Below are 27,801 nucleotides of genomic sequence, written 5' to 3'. Positions count from 1 at the left end.
AAATTATATTGTTATATAATATAACTATTAATACATAGGCGTGCGCACGGTGGGTTCTGGGTGTGCCTGGGCACCCCCCGACATATAATTGGAGCCCTAAAATTTAAGTCCTATAGCGGCTATAGCATATAATATATGGGCCTATATTTTAAATAATGTTAATAGAATAAAAGTAGTATTTTTTCTAAAATATGTCGTAAAAAAAATAATACAACGTAAGATATTTTAAATCTGCGTGTTAAAACTTATTATGATTATAACAGGTAGATGTTATTGACTACAAAAGTAAAAATAATAAATAATTATTGCTATTATCTTGCAAAAAAATAGATAAAATAGATTTTAAATCCAACTATCTAATGAAATATTGTATTACTTGGTACTAGTAATACCACTGATTAATATCTGATATAATGTACCTAAGTAATATTTATTCGTGCATTATAATTTATTAAAATATGTACCTGTCTTGTAAAGAGAAGGCCCAAATTAAGAAAAAGGCCCGAAAAAATTGTAGGCACCCCTGAAATTCAGGTCTGCGCACGTGGCACGCCTATGTATTAGTAATAAATATAAACATTTAAATATAAGTTGAAATTCAAAACATTTTCTGTGAAACAAATCCTTTAATAATATTAGTTATTTTAATCCATACTTTTTAGAAAATTATTCTCAATAGACATAAATAATGAGGTTCTCTAGTAGTTATTCACTCTCTTTAAAACTGAGGAGGATTTCTTCCCGCTAACGTTTGAGGATTATTAGCATTGATTATAGATATTTTTTTTTTCTTTTTCTGAAAAATATTTCATTAGTTTTAAATTGAATAATGTCATTCTCGAGGTTAGGTTCTAAATCTTCACTAAAAATAGCTACTAATTGTTTTGATTTTTCGAGTAAAATGTCATTGTCAAGTGTAGTAGCAACCAAGTTCTTACTTTTTTGTATTAATTATAATATAATATATAATTTATTTTAATTATTAAACCCGTAAAATTTCAAATTTTAACATCAGGGAAAATAATATATATTTCTTTAATTGTAATTACCTAACAAATTATAATTATTTATTTAATATTATATAATAGGAATTAGGAATGATAATATCAATAATCACTACTCACTAGTCATAGAATAAAGATAGTAGAAGTTGACAGTTGTAGTCATTCAAGATCTATAAAGAATAAAGATCTATAGATCTTGATAGTAGTTTACCTTTTATGTTTTGCATTTTGCTGTATAATTTTTATCCTCTATCGAGTATTCAACGCAATCTAGTGGTAATGTTTTTAAACAACTCATAACTGCAGTGTATAATTTATTATACAAATCCACTGAAAAATTGACTTTTTATCATACCATTTCTATTATTATTAATAATAATCCAAAAATTAAATGAATTGTGAAAATAAAATTAAAATAACTTAAATAAATTGGCAATTTCAGAATTTAATGTATTTTATATTCAGAGTACGGAGATGGTCCGTGATTCAGAGTAACATAGGTAGATAGAAAATAGAAGTAGAACTACATCCACGGCCATAGAATAATAGGACTTTACATACCGTCTACCATAATACATAGATTAGGATATGTTCAATGATACTACCACAGTCATCTGACCACAGTAAAATTTAGAATCTCTTTGAGATTTAACAGCCGACTGTACTCTATCATTATTTGTTATCTTTATATTCATAAATCACTATAGAGTGCAGCAAGCTAGAGAGACCGAATGACAGAGGTCATTTTCTGATTTTCGTATAGCAACTATCGTTTACCTCATTATTTTGGATTTCTTCTTTTGGAATCAACCATTTATTATAACTGTAAGTATTATTATTTTTGCTCGTCACATTTAACCGATAAAAATAAATATTATGTTTTCATTCTAGAAATAATGGCTTTATTTTTACGATCCACGAAATTAGCCGCTAGGCTCACACAAGGACCAACTAAATGCTTTTCAAGAAATTACGCTGATCAAATGAACTTCACATTTGCTGCCGCCAATCAAGTATGTAGAGTATATAGAATTCAGTGAATTTAATAAATGTAAGACTTTAAATATCTAATGAATATTGAAATGTATGTACATTTGGTTATCATTATTGTTGATAAGGGTTCATTCATTTTTACAAATATGTTATATGTTTTATTCAATTTATTTTAGATTTTTTATGCCAACAAAAATATCAAGCAAGTTGATGTACCATCTTTTAGTGGTTCATTCGGTATCCTACCTAATCATGTACCCACATTAGCCGTTCTCCGCCCTGGTGTTGTAACGGTATATGAAGATGAAGGAACCTCTAAAAAAATATTTGTTTCTAGTGGAACGGTAAAATTCCTTTGTTTAATACTAGCTAGTTCTTATGTAATAAGTTAATTGTGTAATTTTTAGATAACTGTAAATGAAGATTCAAGTGTTCAAGTTTTGGCTGAAGAAGCTCACCCAGTTGAAGATATTGATGGATCAGCCGCACGTCAAGTACTGCAAGAGGCTCAGAGTCAACTGGCAACTGCATCAGGTGATGTTGCTAAGGCAGAAGCTGCAATTGCCGTTGAAGTAGCTGAAGCACTTGTTTTAGCAGCAAACTAATACTGAACGTAAACTATGTATTATATTAGTGTGGAAATTTGTTTAAAAATTTTCTCATATACAATTAGGTTTATAAAATTAAATTGAATTTCTACATACTCCATTTCATTTGTTGATTTTTGAAGTTAAAAATTATAATTATTCACATCAGTATCCAATAAAAAAAATTCCATAAAAATTGTGAGTTTTAGTTTTTACTGTTTTTAGTTTTGCTAATAATATTTAAACCTAATGATATCCCATTAAGTATTATTAAACACAAAATATTTTGCTTAACTACAAAATATTAAAATATATTATTATTTTATTTTAATTAAACTGTAAAAATATTTGATTTATTATGCAAATATCTTGATTTTGAATTCATATTAGGTGTTTAACTAAAATAATAAAATATGTGTGGCAACATTATATTACTGATGCGTATAAACTTAATAAAATGATCCTAGTCATGTTAGCCAACTACTGAAATTACAATAGATATATAGCATATAATATTATTTATTTTTCACATTTAATAGTTTAATATTTTAAATAGAATATTTTAGATATTGTAAACAGTATCACTGTAAGTTCAGTATACTTAGTATTGTTGTCTGTTGATGTATATATTTATAATTATACCAAGATTAACTAGGGCTTAAATAATAGGCATGTCTGATATGAAATGACAAAATTACTGAATTTTGTAGGTTATATAGCACTGTTTTTGCTTAACATGTCTAAGTTTACTAAGTTAAATTTTATTTAAAATGCCTTAAATAATTTTCAAAACTTAAAACTATCAATATTTTAAAATTAATTTTGATCATTAAGAAATTTTATTTTATTCTAGATCTAAACCATTTAAACTGATTTACACCTATTGAATCTTCTGTTAAACAATTGTATAATAAAGAAAAGTACTGTAGCGTCGCAGTAATTTGAAGGGAATTGAGAAAAGGAGTCGTTTGGATTACTTATAACTGTTACAAAATTATCTTACATTTTAAACTTCAAAATTTTTTTAATTAATTAAAATTATTATTATTTTAAATTAGTACAATAATAGAACGGTGGCGATGCGTGATGTAAACTACTAGTCCATTCGGGTTAGCCTTGGTTAGGTTACCATAACACTACTGCATATTATTATACTATACATGAAATTGATAAAAATAAAAATATTGTTGAAATATTTTCTTGTATCTTATTTTGTAATATTGAGAACCAAGTTTAATGTTTTTAATACATTACCAATTTAATAAATTTATTTTAGATTCTATAATTAACTTTTCTATTTATTTATATTAAAATTAGTTGTTGAATTTGCTAAAATTTATAATTTATAAATCAATTTTTGATAAGTGAATGTCTAAATTGTTCAAAAATTGTTGGTAAGATATAAATAAGACAAGATAGCTAGGGAATCTACACTTGGTTATAAATCCATATAGCATAATTAGATTGATTGGTATTCAATATGCAGGAATAAAAATTGTTCTTTTAGTATGAAAACAGTTTACTACCCTTGAATATGTAATCTCCGTCATATAAACATTCAAAATTAGCAAATTTGCATTCAATAGAACCAATTGTGTTCTTACGTTCAACTTTAATAATAGGTCAATTAATTATAATATAGTTAATAATACACAATTAAATATTAATTCTACATAACACACGTTTTATATGTTGTAAATTAATAAAATGGTAAAAACATATGTAAAGGTAGTGTCCTCTAAGTAGTAAGTGTTATTTTAACACGTCTTACTACCGGATGGTCTATCCTTTAGATAAAAATTTGGCATGATGTTATTTTAATTTTCTGAAAGTTACACAATTGGAAAATTGTTGAACATAGATAATATGTTTATTGGAATAAATCATTTTGAAATATATTCATGCCTGGTGCACTTATTTTTTAGACATTATTTTAAATCTTCATATATTTTAATAAATAACAAATATACATTTTCAATAATTTCAATATTTAAGATAATTATAGATTCAAAATCACTATAACAAACAAGAGTGGCAAGGTGATAAATTTTATGCGGCATACTGGCGAGGCGATAACAAACAAGTACCTTAATTTACATTGATAATATTGAAGAAACTTGTACCTAATTATAATAATAAAATTTGTATTTACAGTAGTTGATAAACATTTTTATGCCCCATGTTGTTTAATATTTCCACTTACAAAAATGTACTGTACCATACACAATTTAAGTTAAACTAGCTATAGTAAAAACAAAGAGTAGGTAACTATAACTAGTAATAATAATTATTTAATTATTCTCTGGCAAATAATGGTCTATCAGTTGTAGAATTTTAGACAGGCTTTTTTCAGTTTAATGAAATTAATATACTAGTTTATATCTTCACCTTAGTACTCTGTCAACACTTGGAGGGTTCAAATCATTTCAAATTTTAATTATTGCAATAAACAATTGCATTTATACAAATACAAACATTAAAACAACAAACTATAATTATAAATTAATAAATAAAAAAGTAGTTGATTTACAAATCAATTATTTATATGTTAAAATTTATTTATAAGTTATGGGTAATAAATTATATTCAAAAATTACTTGACTAATTTTGACGAAAAATTCAAAGATTGAAGATTCCAGAAGGTTTTAAGATTTAGGTTAACCAATCCAATAACCAATAACCAAGTCTAAGAAGTGACGCTAAACAAACTTTTAAGTACTTATATATTTTTATTGATTATATGCCATAAAAGATAAAATTATGAATTAAATATATTTTGACTAAAAATTAAAATTAAATATTAATAACATAAATTTAATAAGTAATACATTTTAAAATCTATATAGACAAAAGGATTTTAAAAAAAATGTTATTTGAATAAATTAAGGTTAATTGTTGTTAAATATTTTGATTATAATATACATAAATAAAACATACATACAATGTTGTAAGTATAAAGCAGGGTTTAAAATAGAATATTCTATCTTAAACCGTGGTATATAACGAAATGAAAACCAGTTTTGCATTAAAATCCCTAAATTCATTATTTTTTTTGTTTTTCCAGTTTGTTTTGAAAAGTACTGAGAATTTTCACTTTTAATTTTTAAAAATACCAAGTACCAACTTATATAGTTCCAGTTTGCTACCAGGAACGTTATTAAAATTAAATATTAAAGAATGTTTTCTATACATAAAAATATAAAACACACATCGTTAGAAAATAAATAAATTCATTGCTAAAAATCTAAAATCATATAACCTTAAAATATTATATAATAGACAATAGGTATGTATAAGTTATAAAACTAATAAATAACTGTTAGGAGGATGCTACACCCGCATATGTTGTCTCCATAGAGTGCGCAACGTAACAAATTTACGCTCAGCAGATCACGTTTAGCTCCGTTAGTTTAAAAATTGGAGTGAATCTACCTATTATAAAACTTGATAGTAAGAACATTATCTATGTTTGTACGTTGGTTTTTTACGATTATTCAATTTTTAAGTGAGTTATGAGCATTTTTAATTTACGCTATATTATTATATACAAACAAATTGAATTACCGTAAAAAATCAACATACAAACACAGATAATGTTCTTACCATCAAGTTTCATAATAGATCGATTCACTGTATAATTTTTAAAACAATAGAGCTAAACGTGATCTGCTGAGCGTAAATTTGCTATGTTGCGTACTTGTAAGACAAATACAACATATGCGGGTGCAACGCTCTCTTAAGTCAAGGTGGAAATAAATGGATTATGGATATACATCCACCTTGCGTTAAGTATAATTTTATTATAACCTGTAACCCGGCTGTAGGTATTTTATTTTGACAAAAATTGCCAAAATTGGTTAACATCAGTTGAATGAATACTATTAAAATATAAGTTTGTTCATTTTGATTGTAAATGGTGTATAGGTGACGCGATTACTTATACAGTCACATACATTATAGGTACATTACCTAGTTACTATAACACTTATGGAATAAGCAAGTTCTACGAATTTAAAGTTAATAAATTATAACAACAATTATAGTAAAAGGAATAATAGTATATCTAAGATAAGATTGAGTATAATGAAACATTTTTTTTTATTAAAGTTTGATAATTTATTTAAAAAAATCAACTTGTAAACAATTTTTTTGAGCAAAATTATTAAATATTTAAACTTATAACATTTATATTATTCAACATATTATTTTCAATGTTTAATAAAGCTCAAGCATTTAACCGATTGCTGAGATTGGTTGATCTTAAATAGTTCATTAGTCTTTTAAAAATTGAAAATGATCTCTCACCCGAACAATTTGTCAATGCAGCTAAAAAATATATTCTAAAAACTATACATAAAATAGGGAACAACTCATCAAAATTATTATTTATAAATAAATACATAATATGTAGCACTGAGTGAATTTCAGTATTCTTAAATTAGTTGAATTCTATCTCCTTTGACAAAAGGGTTACAAAATGGTTGTATTCGTCTGTTAAAATTGAGTCATTTTCAATATCCGAAACAAACCTAAATCAAAAATTAGATATGTATAACAAATATTTTTATTAATAATATAACTATTCATTATAAATTTGTAAGAAATGTAAAATATGAAAATTATTCTAACTTTTTGGCTACAATGTTGCAAGTGTCTCTGATATCTTGAGTGTTAGGTATATTAAATAATATTGGAATATACCCATCAAAAGTATTTTGATGCCTAATATATGTATTATTTCTTAGTACTAAACTATTGTACATACACTATTCTGGAAATAACATACTATAATAATTATGTTGTCTTATTTGATAACTATTATAACCTACGTTCGACAATACCCATTGCTGACTGGCGGCTATTGTCTAATCATTTTTGGAAATAAACGATTTTAAACTGTTTAGCTAACTCACAAAATATAAATGCACAATAATGAATAAATGGAAAATACAGATAAAAATATACCTATTATTATTTATCTCAATGCAAACAAAACAAAAGTATTAAGCATTTAATTTTATCATTTTTTAATAAATTTTCAATAAAATTCAATGTAAAAAAATTATTTTTTTAAAATAAAATGTAGGACTTGACACAGATTCTGTTTGGCGCTTTTCAAAATTTAGCGCTCTAGGCAATTGCCTATACTGCCTATACGTTAATCCGGCCCTGCATACAGTGATCCACAATTAAATAGCCATAAATAAGTATTAGAAAATCGTAGATAATAATTTTATAATCGTCTTTTTCATGAGAAATGAAAAGAAAATGAAGATAAACGTTTAACATTTAACAGAATAATAATGGTTAATAAAAGTTACTAACTTTAAAGGTAGGTACTACAATGATAAGATAATAATACTTCAAGTTGCAACAGCCCAAAGTTATATTTATATTTTGTTCACTTCGGTATAATTTAAAAAATTAATATAACACGCGAGAAAAACGACGATACCCTGTCCATGATTAGTATCCTATCAGTTGAAGGTTATATGTTACACATCGTTTTCATTTTTAATAGCAAGTTTTGAGCAAGGTTTTTCGGCGGAAATAAGCTACGAGTAATTATAATACTTTAGGATGTTTGGAAAATTTTTCATCGGTGTTCGCTTGGTCAAATCTATTTATAAAAAAAAACCAAGTATTAATTTCAATTAAAACGTAGCTTAACCGAGAGTTCACATATCATATTCACATTATCGCGAAATAAGTATCATCATTATTCATTACAAATAATATAAGGCACTATTAAATTTATTAATCTTTTCAGGATTGGGCCTGCATAAAACCATCGCAGAAGTCAATGTTCCGACTATTTTAATAAGTCGAATTCGTCATTTAATTACTCTCGTCTGAATGTTGTATTCATTAGTATTTATTGCTAAAAACCTTAAAGCTAGGTCATAATTTTTTTCTTTGTAACAACACCACGTTAAATTAAATCTATAATAACTCGAATAGGCAATATTAGTAATAAGTGCAAGTGATATTAAATTTAAATTCTAAGATAAATATTTCCGGGAAATGACGCTCATACAATATTAGTTAAAAATTTGTTTACGATTTTTACGGTATAATTTTATTCTATTATCATCAAACAAAAAATGGGTACCTACTGCTTTACTGTATTTTAGGTGTCAGTGGCATAGATGTCACTATAATGAGTGTGTTAAATTTGAATTCAACAATATATTAAACTATCAATTATTATTGTATGTACTATGTAGCAATGTAGCCATGTAGGATTCTAATTTCTAAGCGGAGACCGTCTGTCAGCCTATATTACTAAGTATTTATACATTTTATAGTATTTTTTTTTTTAAATTAATATTTAAGTAATTTATTTTATTATTAGTAATACAGTATGTACTATATTTTATAGTACATATAGTCTATATAGGTTGATTTAATTCTATCCAAAAACATTGCATTTATTATATTATTAATTATTAATTAATTAGTACAACAGTATATATTTATACAATATGATATTATTATGTATTATTATCCAATTTTCATAGTTAATAATACGTTATTGTAATAATATGCAAACATTTAAACAACATTTTAAATCACACATCATAAGTACAATCTGCATCTAAATTAATTATGACTGTGTCTTGAACATCACATCGTGACATGAAGTTTTTATTAAAATTGTATACTTCTTTAGAGATTTTTCCACGCTAAATTAAAATTATTGTAAATTAAAAATATAATTAGCAATATTTTCTTTATAATTGTTCTAACCCGTGAGCCTCAAAACCTTTTTTTTTACCTCCCCAACAATTAAATTAATAATTTTTTTTAGTAATTAAAAATTAAAATCACAATAATATTATAAAAAAATTGTTAATTCTAAATTATTCTAAATATAAGTAACTTAATCTGTAATGTAATAATTTGTACATTATATAAAATATAAATAGGTAATAATATAATTTTTTTTCTTCTGACGGCTCCCGGTATTTTTATAAAAGTGTAAATTGGCCATCCTGGTATAAGTATTGGTATATCTAATTTAGATTACTTTGTATGTTCATTAAGTTATAGTGACTGTATTTATGTACATAGGCTCCAATATTAATACTTGATAAAATGATAACTCATAAATGTTTGATAGACGGTACATCAAAATCTAGTTACCTATTTGGCTACTTATTTGGTCCGTCAAGTTTTATTTTGTTAGAATAAGTTCTGTGAAACTAAATATCAGTATAACAATATTAGTTAGGGGCGGTCAAATGATTTTGTCATGGGGGATGTGGCTGATTTTTTAGTATGTACTACTTAATCATTAAAATATAATTTATGGTTATGCACTTATGCCATGCCTAATATTAATTTTTTAAATAAGGTAGATCAGTACTTTATTTGTAACAAGTGAGGGTGAGTTAAATTGTTATTGAATATTGACGATCATCGAGCGGGGTAATTCCCGTATATTTTGTATAAGCAACTAAATATTAATAATAATAACAGTCTTGTTCCTAGAATGAGTCTAGAATCTAGAAAATAATTATATGTACAGGCGTTGTTTTGAGAAAAAAATAAAACAAAATTTAATACATTAACATTATAGTATAATATACATACATTTAATTGTTATAAATATTAAAGAAAAAAGTCATGGAATATCTATCACCCTCATTCATCCCCCCGGTTTGACCACCTCTAATATAATTAATCATGTATTTATCTTTAAAAATAATCAGAACTATCAAAACATTTAAGAACCGAGTTAATGATTATAATAGTTAAGAACGATGAGCGCCGTAATAATGACTTAACAATTCATATCTATGAAGAAGAAATTTTTTAATGTTTTTATAATTTTACTCCGTATACTCCATAAGACATGCTAAAAAAATTATCGTGATAAAAAATACATAATTAAAATATTTTATCGTTGTTGATGCCTCTATTCGTACATATATTATATATAATATATACATATGTCATATATAATATAGGCATTACAATTAATGTTATTATTTTACTATTAACACAATGTTTAACTAGCATAAAATTAGAAATTATCTTTATAAAATTGATTGTATAAGCGTCGTATATTATTATTAAATAATAATTTAACTGTTTAAATTACCACTAAATATATGTATGCACACCAGTGACGTCAGTATTGTCTAATCACGATCGCTAAGACTTAAAATGAATAACTTCATATCCACTCAAAATTTCTGTCGTTATCAATTAATTTTAGTATTGTTACATTATGCCAAATTTTCGATTACCGTTCTAATAAGTATTTTATGTACCTACGTCCTACATACGAGTCTTCAAATAAAGGTTAACTCTAACTTAAATCTAAATTAAATTGTCTAAATGACTGATATAATGTTAAACCAAAACATTCAAAACAACTTTACAAGTTTCCATGTAAAAAAACTCAAAGCGTTTGGTGTAGGTAGTTCAATGTTTTAATAATATTACAGCTTAATAATAAAAATTCCATAATATAAATGCGTCAATTAAATTTTTTCTAAATAGATCGTAACAAAGTTTTAAGAACTATAGGGACAAAAAATAATTATCTAACAATGCCTATTTATAGAAAATATTTGTGATTTTATATTTTTATATTTTTTAGTTCCAATATAAAATATATTTTGGAATATTATATTATATAATATTCAAACCTTACCTATAAAAATTAAAGATTTTATAAATTATTTACTGCGAAATACTTGCATTTTTTTAATTCTTGGGATTTTGTAAGAATTTTAATTTTAAATGTTTATAAAAAAAAAAATATGCTTATATATTTGTAATAATTGTATACAAATATAAAACAGCTTACGCATTATCTTATATTAAATTTTCAAGAATTTTGACCAATCAAATATGTTTTAATTGACAGTTACAGAAAAAAAACCAAAAAAATATTTTTATTTTCCCGATTATTAAGATAAGTATTGAGAAATTTTACTTTTGAGTCCCGCAAAATTTTAACTAGTTCAAATTTCCATCAAATACCTCCTCTCCTCAAAAAAAAAAAAAAAAATGAAGAAGGAAACATGTTTATTGGTTGAATAGGTGGTATTTTATAAATTAAAAATTAAAATCAATAATGAAAAACCATCAAACGTTACAATACTGATACAGTGAAACCTCCACTAATGGACACCTCCCAATAGCGGACTTTTTTTGGAGAACGGGGACATTTTCACTACTTTTCAATAGGAAAACCTCCGAATAGCGGACTCTCCGAATAACGGACATTATTTTAAAAGCGAGTTTTTCAAATAATGGTAAATCCCTAATTTTTATTTGAAAATAATACGTATTCACATTCATATGTATTCTCGTAATAATGTAATTACAATAACAAACTTTACAAAGTTTACATGATGCTTTGTCTGTTGTAAAGATTGTAAGCTATTTTATTTCATCAATAGAGATAAAGAGAAGTTCTATTTTTACTTCTACTGTAACATTAACGAATTATATTATACTAATGAGATTACACAGAGACCAAGTGCGTATTTGCGTGGGGAGGGCGAAGGGGGCATTCGCCCCCCCCTCACTCGTATTTTTTTCTATATAATACATTAATTAATAATTTATTTAAAAAAAGTTCTATTTGATAAAGATTGTAAATCGTATTGATATCAATATATCATAATACTTAACATTAAAAGTATTTTATGCCTATTTAGGTAATCAACTGTAAATTATTTTTAGTTTGTATAAAAGAAAAATGTATTTCCCGCTCCCTCTTATGGACTCAACTCAAATATGCCGTTGACAGAGACGATGTAATTATAAACAGACAAAGCCCACCGATTTTTTCAAATTGAAATAATTGTATAATACATGTACATAATTTTGATTTTAATTGTAAAAATATACTTTAAATAATATTAATTAATAATAATTTGTAAAAATATAAAAATGTAATAATTTATAATGAATAATAAGTAATAAACTAATAACATCATATCTACATACATACATACATACATAGTATACATTATTATACAAATGAATTTCAAAAATGTATCCCCTCTGAATAACGGACAAAATTTTGGTGACCGAGAGTGTCCGCTATTCAGAGGTTTCACTGTATTTATAATCATTGCCCATTGGTACTGCTTTAAATCATAGAAGAAAATCGCTATATATTCGCTAGGTTATTCACTTCATACTCAGTCTTAATACCAAACTACTCATGTACAAATAACTTATTGTATCTATCTAGACCTATGACATCCAGTTAAAGGATGTGGCTAAATTATCAAATGTAAATAAAATACCAAAATTCAAATCGATCACTTTACACATGATAACAAGAACCCTTAGTATATCTCGAATCATACACTTCATATACAGACCTTCGTTTCAAAACAGTCTTTGATATTTCCTCAATTATATACCAAAGTGTTTGTTTACTATTAGAAATTCATCCAAATCTAATTTCTGCATTCAACTTTGACTTAACACTTGTAAATCCCTAACGAGGTTTAAAAGAAGATGGTGTTGTGACCTGAATTCTTAACCTTAATAATTAAAAAAAAAAATAAGAATAATACAATTAATTAAAAAAATCAGCTATAAACGGTGACCACAGAGATTTGTCACTCATGCCATTGTATTTTAACGTATATTCTTTTTGTAAATAAACTTTTATAGATTGTATATTTATTAATAAAAAATAAAATAAAATGAAATACGTATCAAAATGTTTTAAGATATAGATAATACAATAATTGGTTCATTCAAGTGTACCGTTCCTAAACTGTAGTGTCATCCTAGCGGCTGCCTATTTTGCTTTCGTATTGTACCTGTGTTTCACACATTAAAAGGTACGTCTTGTTTAATCGTATTATAAAATATAATGAAACTTTTTAAATATATTATATACTTATTTAATTATGCATGATAGTATAAAAATATACAAATATTATGTATATATAAGTATAAACAATGATTTTTTTAAATCCATATAAATTTTAAAAAAATAGTTGTATTTCGTGAAGATCATAACATGTTATGAGTTCAACTTTTTAGACACATATACTTTGTTTTATTTTTTTGTATACATAATAATTAAATATATATCGAACGTGTCTTATAAGTTTTAACCATTAATGGACACTGATAATTAACTAATAAATATGCATATAGTCACGTGTGGATAACATAATATGATGACCCAATCAAAATAACCTGAATTTATGGTTAGCACATATACACAGTTTGTATATCTATACACAATGATCTCGTTATGGATTGTGGTTAGCTAGAGTTTTCTGGTACCGGTTTTTCATAATGATGAACATACTTACACACGTACACTGAGACCAGTGACATAATTAATATAAAGCCACTCACGCTTGCACTCGCTACAAAGAAAGTAGTCGTGTGTGCGTACCAGAAGTCTTATTTGAATTTCGTATTTGAAAACAGCAACAACTCAAAACACAACGTTCATTTTTCTCGTGAGTAAATTATAAGGACAATAATATCAAATACAAAAATATAAGATATTATATACTATTTAGTGTATCTATTTTAAATTAAACATGCGTGGAAATTATTCTCTGATGGTTTTCCTACTTTTTGGAATTGGACTACACGAAATTTATTCTCAAAAACAAGAAGTAAGTATTTTAATAATTATTAATCGTACTTTATATCATTATTAAACTTTTTTTCATTAACTAAAATATATTTATTCATGCAAAGCTATCAGGAAAGTGCAGAGCTCCCGATAAAGCACCTTTAAATCTTGAAATAATAATTAATATTTGCCAAGAAGAAATCAAATCCGCATTACTTCAAGGTAAAGTTGAAAAAATTATGTTCGTTAATTAAATTTATTTTAATAAATAAATACTATTATAATTTACAGAAGCTTTAGATATCCTTAATGATGGCACTTTGGAACAAAATACACCTGCAAGCTATAGTAGATCAAAAAGGGACGCTGATGAAGATTTGTCAAACGAAGAACGTAGAGTCGCAGGGGTAAGCCAACCATGTTTTATTTTTTTAGTTAAATTATAATATCAACTATAATACTCCTCCGATAGATAACTGGTAGTAAATATTATAAAATTTCACGTATGAAAATACATTATTACTTAATTAATTAATATCACAAATTCATAAGATATATTTATCGTGTTAATGATTTTATTTTTATTATTAATGGGTATTTATACTTTAAAATAATGAATATTTTTTATTACTTCAAAAAAATTATAAATTATAAGTTAAATGTTGGTAAAAAATTGTCTATACATATAAGCCTACATTCATCTTAAGTTACAACTTAAATAAATTCAGCGTATTAAAAATAATTTCTCCATTATAATTAGTTGTTTAAAGAATACTAATTCAAATTATTACTTTTTATTATATTTAGTCAAACATTATAACAAAACAATGATACATATTAAGTACATAAAAGTTATACAGGACGATTTTTTTTTATAGTTAACATTCATTATCTCAAAAAATAAAAAATGAATTTTCTATTGTTCTTAAGTCATTACAAAATAACATTTTGTAAAAAACTTAGTTATGAGTATTAAGTAGAATAAGTAGATAAGCAATTAAAGTACAGAGGAATGGAGTGGTATGGCGGGATAGTACACTAAAAATATTGGTCAACTTTTTTCGCTCATTTTTCATACTTAAAACAATTAACTATTTGTTCAAAATTTGATTTTAACTGAAATTCTCAACAAATCCTTTTTAGAAATATGAAATTTGAAATGTACGCCGACATTCAAAATTATAAAGTTCTTATAAATTATGACGATAAAAGTTGTAAGATAAATAACTTCTATTTAAAAAAAATTGTTTTGTAATGTCTTTAAACTATGTATGCATATAAACATTTATATCATTTTTTTATTAAGAAAAATATATTTCCAAAGTAATATGTACGTTTAAAAACTTGAATAGATAATTTTATTGGAAAAAGCATCCATAAAAAGTAGACACTATATCAAAAATATATACTTTTAATAATGTTTATACTTTTTTAGATATTGAGTTCTTAGTTTTTTACTGTTAAAAAATCCACTTTGTATAATTATACTATTATTCATATTTTTCATATTACTTATTTTATTTTATTTCAATAATATAATAACTTGTAAATAATTTTTTATTCTATAAAAATAATGTTCAAAAAAATAGACAGCCGTCATAGTTTAAGATAATAAAAATTCGAGAGGTTTTAGTTATCTTAAAATTGTTCAATATCATTCTAAGAACGAAGGTTAACTCAAATATTTTTTTACATATTATTTTATTAAAATCTTTCAGAAACTACTAGGAATGCCACGACCTGGAAAATACTTATTTGTAGATACAAACTGCGTTTAAATCTTAGCTATTATAGATATAAGAGATACATTGTATAACTTTTTGAACTTTTTATTTCCAAAGACAATACTAATCTCTAATATAGAAATATATAATAACAATAATATATTTAAACTAATTTTTAGCAATGATTGCAGATTCTTAACGTATTCTATATTTAATATTCTATTAATATTTTACAACATATTAATAACTAAATACCAACATTTTGCTTTTATGTTTTATTCATTATAGTTTAAGTTAGTATTATTATTATCATAACAATTATAAAAACCATTACATTTCTATAACTTTCAGTACACCACTGACGTAAACACCTAAATATTATAAATATAATATATATATATATATATATATATATATAAATAAAATTTCGAAATTTATCATATTACACAATAAGATAGAACCGGAAGCAAATTGCACCCGTTAAAATATGTTGTATATACTTTTATAAGTATAATTATAAAAGCCGCTTTATACCCACCTGTAGTAGCTGCTGTAGTATACCTAATCTTAAAAGTGAGTAAGTGAGCTATTAAAAAAAAACATTCACTTGTTGCATAACTGAAACCTGTTCCAAACGGTCTTGGTCATTCAATAATAAAACAAAATATATCTCATTGCATATTACTGCACATAAACGTATAAACTATAAATTGTATTACGACTCTTCTATAATAGTAATTATTATTGTTTTCAGTGTTTGCTCCAGTGCGTCTATAAGAAAGTGAAAGCAGTTGAGTATAATATTTTTATATATTTAATAACTATACCTATATTTGTTGCGTTCATCTTATATTGAAACAGAATGAATCATATGCTTTTTGATCTATATAATATTATACTATATACTACATAATTAATTTAGGTTGATGAAACCGGCTTTCCGGTAGTCGAAGGTTTGATGAAACTGTACAATGAAGGAGTCCAGGACAGAAACTACTACATAGCTACATTATCCGCAGTTAGGCATTGTATTTCAATCGCACAACAGCTTAAACAGCAACAGCCCTCAAAAAGTTTTGGTAACAAACATTTACGAAACTTAATAAATAATATATAGTATATACAAATTTAAGTATTAGTCTATATATTGCCTTGTATAATTATAATTAACAGTTGCAATGAGTTGTATTAATAAAATATACGCAAAAATAATAAAAAACAATTTAATTAATTAAAAATAAGGTAAATAATGATTGAGATTTTATCCAGTTTCCAAACTAGAAATTAAATTGTACTTTCTATTTTTAAACCAAATTTTATAAATGTGATAATAAACAGTAAGACATTGTACAAATGTACAATTCATATTGATTTTAAATTATAATAAAAAATGTAAATACCTATTATTAGAATAATCATAATAATATACAGCTAATAAATAGTATATAATATAGCCTATATTACATTCTATTCCCTTTAACAAATCAAATGCCTATTATATACATAAACAACTGTTACATTTTAAGGCGATAAAACTGAAATTATATAAAACGATTAATATGTTATTCAGTATTTAAATTATAAAAATATATTTTACATATTTATTTTATTATAAATGTAAAACAGAGAAAGTAATAGTAACCTTGAAACGTTGTCTCTTATTACAAAATAACTTTTCTTCGTAACATTAATTTTACGTTTTGGAATTCAAAAATACATTTTGATTAAAAACAATTTTTAAAAATTTTAGGCACATAAATAAATATATGTTGTTTTATTTTTTATCGTCTTTCACATTATTTTTAAAATATTGTGAACTGGTAGAAATAATGAAATAAAATATTTAATAAGGTAACTACAATTTTAGTACGTAAATAATAGAGATTGGTCTATCATAATACACATATTTATGGATTAATAAAACTTTGACATTCACACAGTATGTAACTGGGGTATTATTATTTTTGATTTTAGATGACGGACAAACGTGTGATCTTGCTTATGAAATGTTTGAATGTGTCAGTGAAAAAATTGAAGAAGTACGTAGTAAAAAAAAAAAAAACAACTTAAAACTATATTAATACTTATAAATATAGTTAATAAGTAATATAATATAATTATTCATTATTATTTTAGAACTGCGGAGTCGAAAATAAGTTGAATAACTTAAGCCAACGTCAAGTTTAAATATTTTTTTTTTTACTGTATTTTATACATACCACTGTACATAACCAACTATTTTTAAATTGTAATTAATTAATATAGTCTTATTTTATTTAAATTCAAATTAATTATCGCAGCTGTGTTAATTACCAAAAAAATAAATTTTAGTCAAATTGTTTGTTAAACTTATTTTTATAAAATAGAATACTTAGTTAATTGTTATTATCTTATCTTATAATATTATACAAAATAACGTAAATTTAGATATAAGTTAAAATATTAATTTTATTTGAAGTTTTTATCTTGAAGGTCGTTTATCTATTTTGTGGTAAGAAGACATCCTGGAAATATACGTTCATAAACCGATAACCTCACGATTGACAACTCTTAATCATTCATTCAAATCGTTGACTACTAAAACAATACCTGCTATTAAAACCGTTTTTAAATATAGGTAATTATTATAATAAATCGACATTTAACAAATTATAATTATATTCATTTGTAATCCAATACTTATATTGAGATACATTAATACTTGTTTATGTTAGTACTATGTTAGTATACACGATAAAAAAGTGCTCTGTTATCCGGTTCACAGTTGTTCTGACCAAAATGAATGAATCAATTTCATGCTTAAAATTTTAATTGGTAAAATAGATAAATAATATGTTAAAAAAATATGCTAATTTAGTTGTAGATAGTCGGATATAATTTAATGGTAATGCGCGATTAACTGTTATACAAACCTATTGTTACATACAAGGTGATTTAATAAGTATAATACATATTTTATTATTTTATTTAATAAAAAAATCTTGGTACATCATTCAATTATAAAATAATATAATAATGCTAAATATATTATCTTGTTTACGTATCTATTAAATGTAAATTCGATAATAACAAAAAATCCGATATATGAATACCTTTACTAAGTGTAAAGAAGTTAGAAGATAAGCATTTAAAAACGAAGATAAATCATTAAATTTTGTAATTTAATGTAATTAAATGTACATTCATGAGTTACTATTATAACTATTAACTACAACTTTACAATAATATTCATTGACGTGTACATGCGTACCTGTAGTAAATGTTAGATCTTGCTTTCCCAACATATTTTAAAATAATTAAGTATGTTTTTTCTACAAGAAAAACATTATTCTCCATTTTTATCGCATAAAAAAAATAATACAGCTGTTTTACACTATAGGCAAGAGATAATTATAGTAGTAGTATACACGAACTATTATCATAGAATAGATGATTAATAAAATTTTAAGATATACAAAATCATATGATTAATTAATCCACCACTAAAAAACTATTTTTGTATTTTTTTTATTTAAAATTTAAAATTTGTTTTTAATTCCTGAATACAACACTTTCTTAACTATGCTAATACAATATAATATTGTATATAAAAAATATTCTGCGTACACTTATGATGATAATACTAGTATATTAGTAGCTTGTACTATGAATATATAAAAATAAATTAATATTACTCAAATAATTAAAGTATAGTTAGTGCAATATGTTTAATAGTATATTATTTAATTTAGTAGATGGAGTTTTTGAACTAGTATTCTAGAATACTTCTAAGAAATTATTTTCTAATAATCACTTCATTATATTTTATCTCAACCAAACTTTGTTATGTAAGTCAGTTGTAACTTTGTTACCGGCTTGTTACTCAAGCTTATTACTTCATTATATTTTATTTCAACTAAACTTTGGTAAGTAAGTTGTAACTTCGTTACCTGCTTGAGTAATTTTATGTTACTTAGTTTATCAATTATCTATCCCATATTACAAGCCACTGGCTAGTATAATAGGTACTAAACATTTAATAAATAGCTATTAAAGATCGATTAGTTATAAACTTTAAGTTTTAAAGATTGATGAAACTACTGACTAAACTTAAAATATCTTAGAATCTTATATTCGTAAAAATGTAAAAACACAGCAAGCGCCTAATGACTACAACTTAACATAGTTTATATTTATTAAATGATCTTGATTTAGAATAAATCCTCAAAAAAATTATATATTTTATATAATATATTGGATTTATTTTATTATATTTTACTTCTTACATACAGTTATTTTAAAAATCTATATAATATGTCCTTATATTTTAATTGTATCTTCTGTAGTATACGCACATATATATTATATAATATATACTCATAATTTTACAAACAATTAACTATTTAAATGATTTCGTAATGTTAATTCAGGTCAAAAATTAAATTACTCTATTTATATAATACATTAGTATATATATGTATACAATGGGATAAATTAGAATTCCGCGAGCTTAACAATGGATAACAAAGTGATTTTTGTTTGTAAATATTTCGAATATAAAAATTGAAATTAACAATATACCAATGGCACCTGTTGACCGTGACGTCAGTGGTATCTTCTTAGCATCTTCACGGTGCAATAGACAAGACCTTAAATGTATACGTCGATTCTGCATAGTACGAAAAGACCGCCGGCTACTTGTTTTGGCAGCATTCTAAATAAGTCAGCGCACCAGGCAAAACCTCTGGATCGTTTAGAAATATTTTAAAAGTATACATAGACTCATTTTTTTTGGGATTTCAACATACAACATTTTTGTAAGTATTTAATCTTACATATATTTTATTACCTATAAACATTAGGCATAATATTTATATGTATATTATAATGATTTAACGCTCGTACACTATTTTCTATTCACAGTCAATTTTTATATTTTATAAATTTATAACTCATAGTTTCTTATAAAGCTATAATTGAAGTTTTTAAAAAAAACGCTGTATTTAAAATTTAAATTTAAAATCAAGTTTCATATTTTATTTTTTAAATGGCGAATGAAAATGTTGGTGCAGAATAATTTTCTGACTAATGCTTATTATTTATAAATGTTTTAATTTTAGAACAGTTGATATAAGGTATATTTTTGAGTTTTGTGATAATTTCTTATTACATTTCTCGATATAATTGTTGCAAGAAAAATAAATCACCATAAATAATATACATTATTTTTAATAGTTAATAAAAGTAATATAATATATATACAAACAAATAGTATTAATATAAGATTAAATTTTCCAAATTCATTAACAGAAATAAGGAATCAAAAATATCTTATGTTAACTATTACCGGTTTAAAAATGCATAAAGTAAATTACTTTTTATAGACATTTTAAGTTCCAAATACAACATTTAAACTATAAATAATGATACCTGCGCTTATTATTTTCATATAACTTAAAGACATTATTCGTGAGAATTTAAAACTTTTACGTATATTATATTACCATGAATTTTACCATACGCAATAATATTTTTAATTTATTTAAAATATAATCTATTTATAGATGTTACAAATATTTTTTTACTGTTTTACGGTATTACTGCAGTTACCATTATTAAATGTTGAGTTATTTAAGTGGATATAATATGGTATACATATAAATATATTATTATAATTAAAGACTGTAATACTAAAATTAAAATGAATTACTTTAATAGTCATATTAAATAAAGATATCACTTGGTGAATTAGGCTGATGACTGTTTCCACTCAGAATTTTTTTTCGTATACAATAATATAAATTAATTCAAATTCAAATAGTGACCCAGTCGACACCTAGTGTACATTAGAAAAGTACCCACCCACATACCTATTTTTTAAATCGTTTCTATATAATGTTAAACATCCTTGGATTCCCATTATACAATATATATATACTATACCTACTTTACTAAAATCGAAATATATTTATAAGTTTATAACTATTATTTACTAAATATTGATTATATACTACAATTGTTTCCATCTAAAAATACGTAAAATCAGTTTTTAATTTAAAATACTGATCGTTTTTGATTTTTTTTTTTTTGAAGTTACATTTTGTTTTCATGTGCGGTATTGAAAAAAAAACTATTTGTATTTTTTATTAATTGAATTTTTATTATTGTTATACAATACATTTTTTTTATTGTATATTTTTCACAGAAAATGTTGCAAATCACATATATATTATGTTATAATTAGAGTAATTCTCAGGTATAATACATCCTTGGCCATATCATATTCTCTTAAATTTTCCCATAGGTTATAACACTTATAACTTATAATTACTAAATTAAATAATATAATAACACGCGATTATCTACCTATGTCAACACTTCGATGCTGTTATATTGCATGTACATTGCGCCGTCTCAAACGATTACATTTTTATTTTTTTATCATAAAAATATAATCATTTATTTACAATTATTTATTTTTGGCATAGACAATCATCGGTAAACATATATTCATAATACAAATATGAATTAGACAACCAAAAAATAACAATGAAAAAAATTGTTAAGTATTTAGGTCTTATTATATTTTATTGCCCAAATGCATACTTATTTAAATTCAAATACATAAAATGTATATCATTTATTTATAACGGAATTGACTGGTCGAGACGACCGTCCAATTTATTTGAAAGTTATATCATTTACTCAGTGTATAGTCGTATTTATTATATTATACTTACTAATTAGATATTATAAATATATATATATACATATATAAATATATAATATGTATGTTGTAATGTTGTATAATGTAACGTGTGAATGGGCGATGACCGTCACTGTTGCGGCGATTCATGTGATTTTTTTTCGTACCTATCTTAAATATTATGTTATTATTATTATTATTATTGTAGTTTTTGTATTGTACTCACTGGAACTACATATAATAATATCATATACGGTCAGGCCAGGGTGTATCATTGCTTATTTATTTATCCTCGTACAAACACCAACCTATCTACTCTATGTATACCTATCCGATACACAGCTATAAGTTGAAATATACATGAATTATACAGATATTTAAAATATTTAAACCAATTTAAGTTTTATAAATTGACAGTATATCCCCATAAAGATAATATATCAAAAATATGTCCAGATTTATTATAAAGCGTAGTCATAAAATAAATCATTTTAATTGTATTTGTATATTATGTATTTTAATTGAAGCAAAATGGAAATCGATTGAAAGATTTGAAGATAGATTATTTTAACCCAAGTCGAAGTCTGGTAATAAAGCTGTAATATCGTATATATTTCGTATAATATTATATATAAAAAATACAATGTCATTGACAATATTGTTGTCACGATGCAAATCGAACCGGAAAACGAGTGGATGCTTAATTATATATTATTTTCTAGCCAAAAATCACGTATATAAGTAGATATACCTATTCAATACATTGCATTAGAGAATATAGTGTATTATAGTAAATATACATGTTATATGATCGTAGAGCTAATACATGATAATATTATGTAAAATTATATAATACAGTGATACACCGCCTCCGTCTGCGGGCAACCGTTACGCGAGGCGCGAAATTGCGCAGAGTATCGGATGACATGCGCGACTAGAGATAGGTACAATATATGTATATATACATCGATCGAGTGATTTTGGGAATTAATATTTTACATAAAACGTTTAAGAGGACGTTGTACTCACGTGTATTGACTCCGTCTTACTAACGCACCACATGGTTAATTCTATTATACGTCAAGAAGAATCCATTTTACTATGTTATTTTATTTGTATTTGCCTACTGTCAAATTTAAATTTAAGAATATTGTCTAGACCTCTTAAGGTACCAAATAGTAGGTGTTATTTAATATTATAATTTTTAAACAGGTTATAAGAATTAAAATAAATGTAAATAACAAAATAAATAGTAAATAAAACTATTTAGTTGTCAATTCCTGGAAAGCGTTAACCAAAATATATTTTAATAAATTAACTGATTTTTTTTTTATTTTTAATGTTTCTTATTCTGTCTTAATTTTTTCGCAATATTTTTTTTACTTTATAGTTAATGAACTCTAAAACCAAATTTTTGACTTTTTTATCTTTTATGGCTTAAAAATCATAGACCGTAAAATAATTTAAACCACTTTCTTAGGACATCAAACTTTTTATAATATTTATTTTGAAGTTGATTTTCGTTAATTTATCTGGACTAGTATCAAATACCGTTTGCTCAGGTTCGAATCAGGTAGATAAGCTATCGAGAAAATTTCAGTTGGCCGCTTAAAATATGGGCTAGTTATAAATGCAATTTTTTTTTATGGTAATAATAAATAAGTACAAACATAAGTAGAAAATATTTGAATCAAATTCCATTGTTCCATTATACAGTAGCTGTATAGTATAACTGTAATCAAACGTTGGAAATCCTAAAACTCGATAAGCTATTGTCTATCCAGCACTATACGTACTCAATCGTTCCATAAAAATGATTACATTTTGTGATGTCGAAAAAAATTATAAATGAGCATTCTAAATCGTATTACTAAAATTAATATTCATATTAACAATAAGTCACAGGAACACTGATGCGGTTGGCCGATTAACGTCTATATTCTAATCTTCGATTTTTCAGTTTCGTTGTTATGGCGCAATCAGTTTGGTGGTCATTGATAGCAATGTTGATGGCATTTTCAGTGGTAACAGCATCAATGCCAGGAAAAGTCGGGCGGCGTGCAGCCGTAGAAAAACGGCAGGCGCCCACGGAAGGCGATTTCGCCGACAGGTCGTCGGACGGATCGTATGCGTTCCGGTACGCCGACAGAAATCAGTTCCACTCGGCCGCCGCCAATAAGGACAACGTCGTGTCCGGAAGGTACTTAATACTTACCTCTGTATGTTTGTGTATGTATGTGTACTAACACAGATGGATTTTAATTTATTATAATACGCACACGCGTTTGATTATTTGTATGCTATACAGGAAATTATATACTAACTCAGTAAAACGCAACAATTACATTTCCGCACTTTCAGCTGCAGTAATAATTATTATGGTTTTATAAGGTCAAAGCGTATATAGTCACAACAACGTTCGCTCCCGACAGTAGTTTAAAATGCATAGTATTTAATATTCATATAATAGACAAATAATATATTTTTCGTTTTGATGTGTTACTCATGTTATGCTGATTTGATTGCACACGCAGGTTTGGCTCCAGAAGTCCTGAAACTGGACGAATCGTGCAAACGTCGTATTCATCCGGTCTCCGTGGTTTCCGTGCTCGTGGGCCGGATATTGCTAGGCAAACAGATCTGTCGCAAGTCCGTTTACCTTACAACCCACCTGTGCCAACTGATTCGTCCAAATACGACCCGGCCTATGACCGATACTACGACCCAAACGAAGACCCAAGCTACAAATTCACCGTTCGGACGCCCACACAATCGAAATCCGAAACCGCCGATTCCAGAGGCCACGTCGAAGGTGTATATTCGTACTTAGACGATGTCGGTAAGTGTACATCTTACGTATATATATTATATACCTATCGTAAATAATATTCTATTATACTCATGTGAAAATAATGATCATTTTATTATACGATATAGCCCACTAAACATTAATCGGAACTCGGCGGGGGGTTGAGAAGATTCAAAACGAATATTTTTTTGTTATCCTTCAATAATCGAGACGCTTGTGAATGATTACTTATTAAGTTATAACATTGTTGCCAAGCTAAATGTTATATTAATTTAGCACCTATTATTTCCATAAATTTTTAATTTTAGTCTAAACTTGGAAAATTAATCATTATACAATTATAATAACTGCTATGGAATAAAATATTTATGATGTTAGACGATGGTATATAATGTTATTGTTATGCCTATTGGCATATCATCAATAACACGTGTATACTTTCATTCATTTTCAACTTAAATTTTATAACTGAAATATTCTAAACTTTATTACATTTTTAGTATTCAGTTAAAATCGATCTTACAGTATTTTTGCGTCTACAGCATATCAATTGTCACGATTCGGTTTCTACCGACGATTGGTAATTGTGAATAAATATAACAAAATACAGTAAAACCTCGATAAGACGGAATCGCTTGGGACCATGCAATTTTTCCGTGTTAACAAGGTTTCCGTTTTGCCGAAGTTCCGTCTTATCGAGATTTTACTGTAACAATCGTTTTATCATAACATACTTGAACAAAATTGGTCCATACCATAATCCGTTCCGACCCATGTCCGTTACACACAATCTTTGGTAAAATTCAATAATTATACCCTTGTTCGTCATAGGCACAATTTGAGGTGGGCTTGTGCGACATTAGCAGCCCCGCAGTATTTTAAAATAGTACCCTCACAACGTATGATTTTTTTGACCAAATGCAAAAACAAGGGATTCAGCACTTCCAGTTTTTTTTTCCATTAAAGTTGTTCGTGCTTTTTTCAGGCAAGAGACACGATGTGCAGTACGAGGCGGGAGCCGGTACCGGATTTCACGTCAAATCGGCGCACCCAGATTCAGACACGTATGGAGGTGTGTTTTACAGCGGCCCGCCTGGCAAACCGGGCGGCCGGCCGCGCGGTCACTCGTCCGTCGTGCTGGGCAAAGACGGCTCGTATGGATTCACTGCATCCGGGCCGGATCAGCGGCGGTCCGAGGTAAGCGACTCCAATGGCCGTGTGCAAGGCTCGTATACTTACGTGGACGACAAGGGCGTGCAGCGGACGGTGCAGTATGTGGCCGGACCCAACATCGGGTACCGGGTAGTCAACAACGCTGCGGCCGGCGGCGCGGCCGCGGCCCCATCGTTGCCGGGCAGCAGTGTCGTTGTCGGCGGGATCGGTGGCGTCGGTGGCGGTGGCTTGGTGGTGCCCGTGACGCCGTCCGCGTTGCCTCCGTTGTCGTTGATCTCGTCATCGTCCACACCGCTGCCGCCAATCGCTTTCGAGCCACAGGACCTGTTCGGACCCGCAGCCAGCACATCCACGCCGCTCCCGGACCGCCGGCGGCCCGAGTCACCCGTCAAAGGCTTTAGTGGCGGTGGTGGCGGCAGCGGCCTGTCCGACGAATTTCTGTCACCGGACAGCACGCTTCCGCTCGGTTCGGCGTTCCCGGAGGACGATCCCGCGCTGCCGCCCAAGAAATGGCCCACCACGTACAAAAACAAGGACGAAGAGTCGTTCTTCCAGTCGTTCGAAAAATTCGACAAGCGAAGGGAACAACACAGTCCGCCGAAAAAGGGTGGGTACCACGCGATGCCGGTAGACACAGCGCTGTCTTCTTACGGCCAGTCAACGACTGGGGCGTACGGCCTGCTGCAGCAGCAGTCGTCTACCGGCAGGCCGATCGGGCCACCGGACACGTCGTACGGCCAACCGTCCCGGCCGATAGTGGTGGACGACAAGTACGGCCAGTACGGCGGCACCGACTATCAGAAACCCAAAGACGACGGCGGCTCGAACACTTTCGGTGGATTCCCGACCGGCACTGTGGTCAAGGCCCACGTCCAGAGTTTGGACATATTGCCGTTCGGTTACAGGGTGCCGTCGCCGTCGTACGTTCTCGAAAAGCAGTTTGGCAGCGGTGCTGACGAATTGAATTCGATCAAGAAATAAAACGATATATACGGACAGTCTCGCATGGTATAATTAGATAGTTGCTAATAATATTATGTTTATTAATGTATAAGTTCCTCACCATAATAAGGTTTGATGTTTTTCAAACGCGTGTGCGTTGTTCTTAATTTCTGACGATATTATATAATATTGACCATTGTCCATTATGGACATATAATATTGTATATATTTATATATATATATATATATATATATATATTATATTTTATATTATTAATTGACGCGTGTCATAATATATTG

At 27.0% G+C, this 27,801-nt stretch overlaps 3 protein-coding genes across 3 annotated transcripts; all 3 read left to right on the top strand.

Annotated features, from left to right (window-relative positions):
• Window positions 1–1,685: 1,685 nt before the first annotated feature.
• Window positions 1,686–2,710, top strand: LOC113552839 (ATP synthase subunit delta, mitochondrial). The gene is made up of 4 exons (XM_026955811.1): window positions 1,686–1,829; window positions 1,896–2,017; window positions 2,174–2,341; window positions 2,405–2,710. Exons 2-4 carry the CDS (start codon window positions 1,901–1,903, stop codon window positions 2,600–2,602), a joined length of 483 nt encoding a protein of 160 aa, XP_026811612.1. The 5' UTR covers window positions 1,686–1,829; window positions 1,896–1,900; the 3' UTR covers window positions 2,603–2,710.
• Window positions 2,711–13,909: 11,199 nt separating this feature from the next.
• On the top strand, window positions 13,910–18,198 carry LOC113551689 (general odorant-binding protein 70). Its single transcript, XM_026954082.1, has 8 exons — window positions 13,910–14,046; window positions 14,110–14,208; window positions 14,294–14,390; window positions 14,460–14,575; window positions 16,647–16,682; window positions 16,815–16,971; window positions 17,867–17,931; window positions 18,029–18,198. Exons 2-8 carry the CDS (start codon window positions 14,131–14,133, stop codon window positions 18,077–18,079), a joined length of 600 nt encoding a protein of 199 aa, XP_026809883.1. The 5' UTR covers window positions 13,910–14,046; window positions 14,110–14,130; the 3' UTR covers window positions 18,080–18,198.
• Window positions 18,199–20,562: 2,364 nt separating this feature from the next.
• Window positions 20,563–27,780, top strand: LOC113553293. The gene is made up of 4 exons (XM_026956556.1): window positions 20,563–20,688; window positions 24,538–24,777; window positions 25,112–25,416; window positions 26,372–27,780. The coding sequence occupies exons 2-4, from the start codon at window positions 24,548–24,550 to the stop codon at window positions 27,538–27,540; spliced, it is 1,704 nt and encodes a 567-aa protein (XP_026812357.1). The 5' UTR covers window positions 20,563–20,688; window positions 24,538–24,547; the 3' UTR covers window positions 27,541–27,780.
• Window positions 27,781–27,801: the final 21 nt, after the last annotated feature.

Source organism: Rhopalosiphum maidis, chromosome 2 (genome assembly GCF_003676215.2).
Source record: "Rhopalosiphum maidis isolate BTI-1 chromosome 2, ASM367621v3, whole genome shotgun sequence".
Lineage (NCBI taxonomy): Eukaryota > Metazoa > Arthropoda > Insecta > Hemiptera > Aphididae > Rhopalosiphum > Rhopalosiphum maidis.
The sequence above is the reverse complement of the archived record's forward strand: the minus strand, read 5'-3'. Positions and strand labels throughout refer to the sequence as shown.

Coding starts and splice junctions, on each gene's coding strand:
- LOC113552839 (XM_026955811.1), top strand. CDS start 1,901: ATGGCTTTATTTTTACGATCCACGAAATTAGCCGCTAGGCTCACACAA. Junction 2,018..2,173: donor CATTTGCTGCCGCCAATCAA/GTATGTAGAGTA, acceptor AATTTATTTTAG/ATTTTTTATGCCAACAAAAA. Junction 2,342..2,404: donor TATTTGTTTCTAGTGGAACG/GTAAAATTCCTT, acceptor TGTAATTTTTAG/ATAACTGTAAATGAAGATTC.
- LOC113551689 (XM_026954082.1), top strand. CDS start 14,131: ATGCGTGGAAATTATTCTCTGATGGTTTTCCTACTTTTTGGAATTGGA. Junction 14,209..14,293: donor TTTATTCTCAAAAACAAGAA/GTAAGTATTTTA, acceptor ATTCATGCAAAG/CTATCAGGAAAGTGCAGAGC. Junction 14,576..16,646: donor AAGAACGTAGAGTCGCAGGG/GTAAGCCAACCA, acceptor TATTGTTTTCAG/TGTTTGCTCCAGTGCGTCTA.
- LOC113553293 (XM_026956556.1), top strand. CDS start 24,548: ATGGCGCAATCAGTTTGGTGGTCATTGATAGCAATGTTGATGGCATTT. Junction 24,778..25,111: donor GACAACGTCGTGTCCGGAAG/GTACTTAATACT, acceptor TTGCACACGCAG/GTTTGGCTCCAGAAGTCCTG. Junction 25,417..26,371: donor TTCGTACTTAGACGATGTCG/GTAAGTGTACAT, acceptor TGCTTTTTTCAG/GCAAGAGACACGATGTGCAG.